This window comes from Suncus etruscus, chromosome 1, assembly GCF_024139225.1.
Source record: "Suncus etruscus isolate mSunEtr1 chromosome 1, mSunEtr1.pri.cur, whole genome shotgun sequence".
NCBI lineage: Eukaryota > Metazoa > Chordata > Mammalia > Eulipotyphla > Soricidae > Suncus > Suncus etruscus.
Window position 1 is genome coordinate 184,372,763 of NC_064848.1, and position 8,788 is coordinate 184,381,550.

At 45.3% G+C, this 8,788-nt stretch overlaps 1 protein-coding gene across 1 annotated transcript in view; it reads left to right on the plus strand.

The window, feature by feature from the left end:
- TTLL6 (tubulin tyrosine ligase like 6) overlaps positions 1-2,209 on the plus strand; it is a 46,027-nt gene extending 43,818 nt beyond the window's left edge. The window contains 1 exon segment of the mRNA XM_049766112.1: positions 2,147-2,209. Coding sequence (XP_049622069.1) covers positions 2,147-2,209 — 63 coding nt within the window.
- The last annotated feature ends 6,579 nt before the right edge of the window (positions 2,210-8,788 follow it).

Consider the following 8,788-nt stretch of genomic DNA (forward strand, 5'->3'; position numbering starts at 1 on the left):
GAGGTAAGGTGTCTGCCTTGCCAGCGCTAGCCTAGGACGGACCTCGGTTCTATCCCCCGGTGTCCCATATGGTCCCCCAAGCCAGGGAGGCGACTTCTGAGCGCATAGCCCCCTAGGCCAGGTAACCCCTGAGCGTCACTGGGTGTGGCCCAAAAAACCAAAAAAAAAAAAAAAAAAAAGAAAGAAAGAAAGAGAGGAAAGAAAGAAAGAAAGAGAGAGAGAGGGAGGAAAGAAGGAAGGAAGGAAGGAAGGAAGGAAAGAAAGGAAGGAAGGAAGGAAGGAAGGAAGAAAGAGAGAAAGAAAGAAAGAAAGAAAGAAAGAAAGAAAGAAAGAAAGAAAGAAAGAAAGAAAGAAAGAAAGAAAGAAAGAAGACAGAAGAAAGAAGGAAGAGAAAAAGTGTCTGCCAGAAGGGGTGGGAAGTAATGGGAAGGTAACTGGGGAAACTGAAGATTGGTGTGGGAATGAACACTGGTGAAGAGATGGGTGTTGGAGCATTGTATGATTGAAACTTAACTATCAACAACTTTTTAACTCTGTATCTCACAGTGATTTAATAAAAATCAAACCAAAATGCCCTGCTGTGGGGAGCAACCAGGCCACATCTGACAGTGCTGGGGGTACAGTGCTAGAGATTAAAATTTAGGGCCTGGGAGTCAGACAATACTAGGGGCTTAAGGTGCTTGCTTTGCATCCAATGACACCAGTTTGAATCTCCTGTACCTTATACATAAGCCCCCTAAGCACACTACACTAGAGATCACTCATGAGCACAGATCAGGAATAGACACAGAACACTATTGGGTATGGTCAAAAAATTCAAAAAGAGAATAGGGATGGAGAGATAGCGCAGCAGTAGGGCATTTGCCTTGCATGCAGCCAATTCAGGACAATGGTGGTTTGAATACTGGCATCCTATATGGTCCACTGTGCCTGCCAGGAGCGATTTCTGAGTGCAGAGCCAGGAGTAACCCTGAGCACTGCCAGATGTGACCCCAGCAAATGTCATGGGGGCCAGAGCGATAGCAGAGTGGGTAGAGTGTTTGCCTTGCAACATGGTCAACCTGGGTTCAATCTCTGGCTTTCCATATGGTCCCCCAAGCCTGCCAGGAGTAACCCCTGAGCACAGACAGGTGTGCCTCCCCAAAAAAGAATGACATAGGTGGGGGCTGAGCAATGGCACAGCAGGCAGTGACTACATGCCTTGCATGTAGTCAATCTGGGTTCTATCCCTGACACCTCATATGGTTTCCTGAGTCCTAGTAGGAGTGATTCCTGAACTCAGAGTCAACAGTGAGCTATGAGTACTGCCAGGTATGGCTCTCAAATATATATTTGAGCAGAGATTCGATTTCCCATTTCAACTGTTTTTTCCTTTCAGTCCTTAACATCAATAGGATCTACTACACGGGGCTCAGACTCTGCTGAATCTCTGAACCCAACTGCAACCAGCAGCTCAGAATGCAGCAGCCCAGAGGCACTCAAGACAACCTCCTTCAAACAGCCGTCAATCGGCCAGGAGAATAGATCTACAGCGGCACTGCCTTCCCCGTCCCAGAGATTCTTGGGTTGTCTGAACCAGGGCTGGCTCTCTCTGTCCAAGGTTAAGCAGCCCCGATATCTGTTGTTTAATCCACCCAACAAGATTTCAGCGAGGGGGAAAATGTTCTCTGGGATCCGACCTCACAGCCCAAATCCAGTGCCATGCAACCAACTGCGTGAGTGATTGTACGGGGATGGAGGGACCACAGGACCAGTCCTAGTCAATGGGGAGAGGGAAGGTAGCTCCTGCCCTCCAGAGACCCTATCTGATGGTAGAGACATCATCTATCTTTTTAGCAAGTCTCTAGTCTCACTGGGAAAATGAGAAAGAGAAGAAGAGAATGGGAGGGTCTGGGTACATGCCTTCTCGATGCCCACCCAACACCGTATGACTTCCCTGCAGATTTAAGTGTTGCCCTGGAGAGTTCTAGGTGATCCCTGGCACCCCATGGGATTGGCCTGAACATTGAACTGTCTGGTCCAATTAGACAAGTATTACTGGGAGTGGCCCCAAGAACCTAAACACTACTTGGAAGCCATTTCAACACCCCAAAGAAACAATACTGGGACTAAGGACTGTCACCTCCATTTCTCAGTTCTCCTTTAGATGAATTCCACTCATGAGGGGGTGCGTATGGGCAATCAGGGACAGGAAACGGAAAAGGTATAAGGGATGGTACTAATTTGCAGTTTAAGCTGGCTTTGTCAGAGGTGGCCTTCCTTGAGCCCAGGGCAACTGTGCACATTGATGCTGCCTCTATTTCTGCCTTTCTAGAAAAACCCATCATGTCCCATGACTACCGGCCCTGTGACCGAAACTCTGCTGAGAAGAGGAAGGTGCCAGTGTTCCCTTGGAAGGAGTATTCTAGCCCAGATGTTTCCATGAAGGATTTGCTGGTGGTGGCCAGGCCAGCCCGCCTGGCCCCAAGGCCAAGCAGGAGCTCCATGTCCTCCCTAAGGACCCTGCATCTGCATGACCAGCAGGCGTGTAGCCATTGCCTGGTCTCTGGTCAGAAGGGAAGCGGCAGGAACTAGGTAAATGCAGTAACCCCCTGTTCCCCAAATGGACTCAGCACAAAAGCAGGCCTCCCTATATCACACAGGCAGCATAATACATGTGTGTATGTGCCCAAGTTAGTGGCATCCGGGGATGGATAATACATGAAATGGATAGTACAGGTAAGTAAACAAGAATGAGAATCTCACATACAGTGTGGCTTCCTCAGGATCTATCTGTTCCTGCTCTGATGCCCTGACTGCCGCTCCCTCCTCCCCTGCTTCCAGCCCTTTGACCTGGTCCACTATTAATTCAGAATAGAGACACTAGGAAATGCCAGTCACAGAAGTAGGAGCATGTCCACAATGTGGGACTGATGGCCACACTTTTTGGCTGTATTGGCCTGCTAAGTACTGGCACTTGTCCCCAAAATGGTGCAATGAGGGGTGGAATGAGGGGACAGAGTGGTAGAGCTTGGGACCTCGTGGAAGCAAAGAGCAGCTTTGAGTAGCTTTATTTTGTTTTGTTTGGAAGACACATCAGCAATGTTCAGGACTCACTCCTGCCTCTGCCCCCAGAGGCAGGCATATGGGACCATATGGGGTAACAGGGAATAAACCTGGGTCAACTTTGTGCAAGGCAAACACCCTCCATGCTGTACTATTGATCTGGCCCTGATAACTGTGATTTACTGTATGGAAAGCCCAGGTCAAAGCTAGAAGCCACAATGCTTATGAAGAATTTCAAGGTGATTCATGGCACATCACTATGATGGAGGTGGGTCTGTTTGAATGCCACTGGAAGAAGCCCATCCAATCCATTCTGTATTTTGGTTTTGGGATCACACCCCAGAGTACTCAGGGCTTACTCCTGGCTCTGTGCTCAAGGATCACTATTTCTCTGGCCCACCCAACACAGGCTACTTACTTTTTTCTCTTTTGGGGCCACATCCGGTGATGCTCAGGGGTTACTCCTGGCTATGTGCTCAGAAATGGTTCTTGACCATATGGGATGCTGGAGGATTGAACTGTGGTCCATTCTAGGTTCGAGCATACAAGGCAAATGCCCTACTGTTTGTGCCACTGCTCTGACCCCCACAGGCTGCTTATATATTGCCCTGTATACTTATATTCTTTATAAAGTAGAAAAGAACCAGAGCAATAGTACAGCAGGTAGGGCACTTGCCTTGCAAGTAGCTGATCTATTTCTATTCTTAGTACCATATATGGTCCCTTGAGCCTTGCCAGGAATCTCTGAGTGTCACAGGGCATGGTTAAATAAAGTGGGGAGGGAGTTTTTGGTGAGATAGTACAATAGGTAAGGTCATGCAACCAACCAAGACCAGATTCTTGGCACCATATATATTTCCTTAAGCCCCATCAGGTGTGATTCCTGAGTATTAGCTAGGAATAATCTCTGAACAGTGCTGGCATGGCCCAAAAATTATAAATAAATAAATAAATAAACAAAAAAGGAAGAAATTATGGATTGAAATGTAGCTTAAATGATAAATTATATTAGTTGAATGTAAGGGGTCCTGAATTTGACCCTTGGCCCAAACAGTCCTGATGTGTTTTAGGTTCTCAAGTACCTCCAGAACTGTCACCAACAATAATATTTTTGTTTTGTTTTTTTGGGCCATACTCAGCAGTTCTCAGGGGTTACTCCTAGCTTTCCACTCAAGAATCACTCCTGGTGGGTTCAGGAGACCATATGGGATGCCAGAAATTGAACCCATGTCAGCTGCGTGCAAGGCAGATGCCCTACCTACTTTACTATCACTCCAGTCCCAACAATGATTTTTAAAAGGACAGAGTGATAGTTACAATGGTTAAGATGCTTGTCTTACACACGGTTGATTCAGGTTTAATCCCTGTATCCCATATCTTCCCTTGAGTGCCACTAGGAGTAGTAATTCCTGAGTGAATAGTCAGGAGTAACCTGTAAGTATAATTAGGTATGTTCCCAAAACAAAACAAAAATAATGGAAATGATATAGCAAATTGCAATGAAAAGTGTTATTAATTATAGCTGTTAAAAGGAAGTTGAACTGCCATAGGAAGAAGACTATCCATTTTATTTCTGTTAATAATTGGGCCCGGAGAGATAGCACAGCGGTGTTTGCCTTGCAAGCAGTCAATTCAGGACCAAAGGTGGTTGGTTCGAATCCCGGTGTCCCATATGGTCCCCCGTGCCTGCCAGGAGCTATTTCTGAGCAGACAGCCAGGAGTAACTCCTGAGCACCGCCAGGTGTGGCCCAAAAACAAAAACAAACAAACAAACAAAAAAAATAATTATAGACAGGGGTGGCAAACAAGTTCGACACAAAGAGCCAAAATTTTAAACTGTGAGAGTCAGAGAGCCACACCACGCAGTGACCTGCCAAAACAGACAAACACTCACACAAAAGCATCTAATTTTAACAATAATCTATTGAACACATATTGCATCTTGCCATTTTGAGTGAGGGTCAAAATTCTGCAGTGATGGTGAGGGTGTGCTGCATCCTCCACACTAAAAACTAATGGCAAGATGTAACCCAACATGTGACACACGGGTCCCCCCACTCGCTGGCTCCTGCAGTTCTTTCCTAGGAATGGGAGACGGGATGCCACAGCCTGGGGGTGGGAGGGACTACGTGCTCGGAGATCTCTCCTCAGAGATCCCTCCTCAGAAGAAGCAGAACAAAATCCAAACTTGGCAAAGAGCCACAGTATACAAAACAATGATAAGAGGCAAAGAGCCGCATTCATTTTGGCCGGGAGCCTCATGCGGCTCAAGAGTCGCGTGTTTGCCACCCCTGATTATAGAGCAAGGATATAAAGCAAAATCTTTCTATTCTCAAACTTCATGTTTTATTTTATATTTATTTATTTATTTTTGGTTTTGGGGGCACACCCAGTGATGCTCAGGTGTTACTCCTGGTTAAGTTAAGGTTAAGAAATCCCTCCTGGCTTGGGGGATTGTATGGGACACTGGGAGATGGAACTGCAATTTGTCCCAGGTTAGCGCATGCAAGGCAAATGCCTTACCGCTTGCGCCACACTCCAGCCCCAAACTCCATGCTTTAAAGCTCTTCCTTTGAGGGGTCAGAGCGATAGTACAGAGAGTAAGACATTTGCCTTGCACGTGGTCAATCCAGGTTTAATCCCTAGCATCCCATATGCCCCTCACCATGCCTGCTGCGAGTAATTTCTGAGCACAGACCGAGGTGTAAATCCTGAGCACTGCCAGGTATGGCCCCAAAAACAAAAATTAAAGATAAAATAAAGCTCTTCTTTTTTTTTTTTTTTTTTTTTTGGTCACACCAGCAGCTCTCAGGGGTTACTCCTGGCTCTATGCTCAGAAATCGCCCCTGGCAGGCACAGAGGACCATATGGGATGCGGGGATTCGAACCACCATCCTTCTGAATGAAAGGCAAACGCCTTACCTCCGTGCTATCTCTCTGGCCCAAGCTCTTCCTTCCTAATGCAACTTTTCATAACTTAGTTAGACCTGGCAGCATCATAAATGGCTCTTCAGTAGAGGCTTTCTGCATGTAATAGAAGACATTAGGAATCAGGGCTTCCGGGCCCAGAGAGATAGCACAGCGGCATTTGCCTTGCAAGCAGCCAATCCAGGACCTAAGGTGGTTGGTTCGAATCCCGGTGTCCCATATGGTCCCCTGTGCCTGCCAGGAGCTGTTTCTGAGCAGACAGCTAGGAGTAACTCCTGAACAACGCCGGGTGTGGCCCAAAAACCAAAAAATAAAAAAAATAAATAAAAATTAAAAAATCAGGGCTTTCTAGAATAACATTAGAGGTCATAGAGTTCCAAAGTTGGCCTTCTGAGCTAGATAGTGCAGCTAAGCAATTATATGCCTGCCATGTGACTGCAGTGTCTCTGATCCTGGTTTGAATTCTCTGTACCACATATGAGCACTTGCTAGTGATCATTTATAAGCACAAATCGAGGGTAGCCCCAACACTGCTGAGTGTGACCCTCAAACCGATCCAAACCAAGCTTACTTTCTGCTTTTGGGTCAAATCATGGTTTCTCAAAATATTTCTCCTGGGTTGGAGTAATAACTAAAAAAAGTTCCACATTCAGGGGACCCAGATTCAGTCCCTGGTACTACATGGACTCCCCAACCACTGCTGAAGGTAAAACGCTAATCCAGGAATAGTCTCCAAGCATCACTTGGGTGTGGCCCCAAAATAAAATAAATTTCTCTGCAAACCTCTTAGATCATGAAAGGTTGATATGTACAAGGAAAACTTGCAGAAATCTAATAAATAAATAATAATAAATATTATAATAAATTAAATAATTAATAAATAACATTATTTATTATCATAATAAATAAACATATTTATTAGATTTATTATATTTTTTGGGGGGGGCCACACCTGGCGGTGCTTAGGGGTTACTCCTGGCTGGCTGCTCAGAAATTGCTCCTGGCAGACACGGAGGGACCATATGGGACACCAAGATTCGAACCAACCACCTTTGGTTCTGGATCGGCTGCTTGCAAGGCAAATGCCGCTGTGCTATCTCTCCGGGCCCTAGATTTATTATCTAATAAATAAATGAAATAAATTTTTCTGCAAACCTCTTAGATCATAAAGGGTTGATATGTACAAGGCAAACTTGCAGAAATCTAATAATATATAGTAGAATACTCACTTATTAACTCGATTTTTAGTGGAGCAGGAGATGGTATGAAATATATAGTATATAATGGTTGGAGGAAAGAAGTAAATATATATACATATTAATTATTATATATAAAACATAATAAATAGTGGTTTAGATATATAGTTTAAAAAATGGTTGGATGAGCAGCCAGAGTGGTGGTGCAAACCGTAAGATGTCTGCCTTGCACGCACTAGCCTAGGATAGACCGCAGTTCGATCCCCCAGCATCCCATATGGTCCCCCAAGCCACGAGAAATTTCTAAGCGAAGTCAGGAGTAACCCCTGAGCGTCACCGGGTGTGGCCCAAAAACCAAAAAAAAAAAAAAAAAGAAAAAAAGCAAAGTTGAATGAAAGAAGGAAAAAACAGAGCCAAGATCTAACTCATAGATCAGTGGCTTTCTTTTTTGTTTGTTTGTTTGTTTGTTTTGGAAGGGTTCACACCCAGTGGTGCCCAGGGGTTACTCCTGGTTCTGTGCTAAAAATTGCTTCTGGTTGGCTCAGGGGCCATATGGGATGCTGGTATTCAAACCACCATCTGTCCTGGATCGGCTGCATGCTAGGCAAACGCCATATCACTGTGCTATCGCTCCAGCCGACCAGTGGCTTTCTTACTACTTTTCACATACCAAGTTTCCATCCCACAGCTTTCAGAATCCTCAGCTTGATGCTGGAGGTTGGCAGGATAGACATTCTTTTTCCTGACTTTGCAGGTGAGACCCAAAGTCTGGGCTGTTCAATCTCACACAAATGATGGACTCAGGATGAAGAGTTTCTCCCTTTAACCAAGGTTTAGAGAGAATAAGAGTTTTGCCCAAGAGCAGACACTGAGAGTTCCTAAGCCTGTGTTCTTGACCACATTTCATCTCTGAGCCTGGCTACTCATATAATACCATTGCAATTGCTTAGGCTGAGAGGATGCAGAAAACATTCTCCTAGGCTGCACAATTGCCTTTGTAGTTTCGGATGTTAGTGGCTGTTAATGACCTAAACACCTCCCAACCTCTAGATGGTGGTAATGAGTTAATAGTGATGAAGAGGGCCCGGAGAGACAGCACAGCGGCGTTTGCCTTGCAAGCAGCTGATCCAGGACCAAAGGTGGTTGGTTCGAATCCCAGTGTCCCATATGGTCCCCTGTGCCTGCCAGGAGCTATTTCTGAGCAGACAGCCAGGAGTAACCCCTGAGCACCGCCAGGTGTGGCCCAAAACCAAAAAAAAAAAAAAAATAGTGATGAAGAATTCCTTGACTAGAGGTCATTTCAGAGGAAAAAAAAAATCTAAAAAAAATTTATCTTTTTTTGTTCTTTTTTTCCAGACTCAGGCTGGATCTCTGCCAATCCTTTCCTTTCCATCTGGCATATACTCCTAGGAAATGATTGTCTCTTCTTACAGTGTTGACAGTGTCCATGGAATCAACTGAATGTTTTTTTTCTCCTCACTTACTGGTCTTAAAACTACCTCCCATTAGCACCATTGAGGCCAACAGTCTTGCCTTCTGTGCCCTCCCCTTTAGCATTCAGCACGAAAGGACCATGGCTTCTGGGAATTATTAGTGTTTCCCTGCCCCGGGACATATCC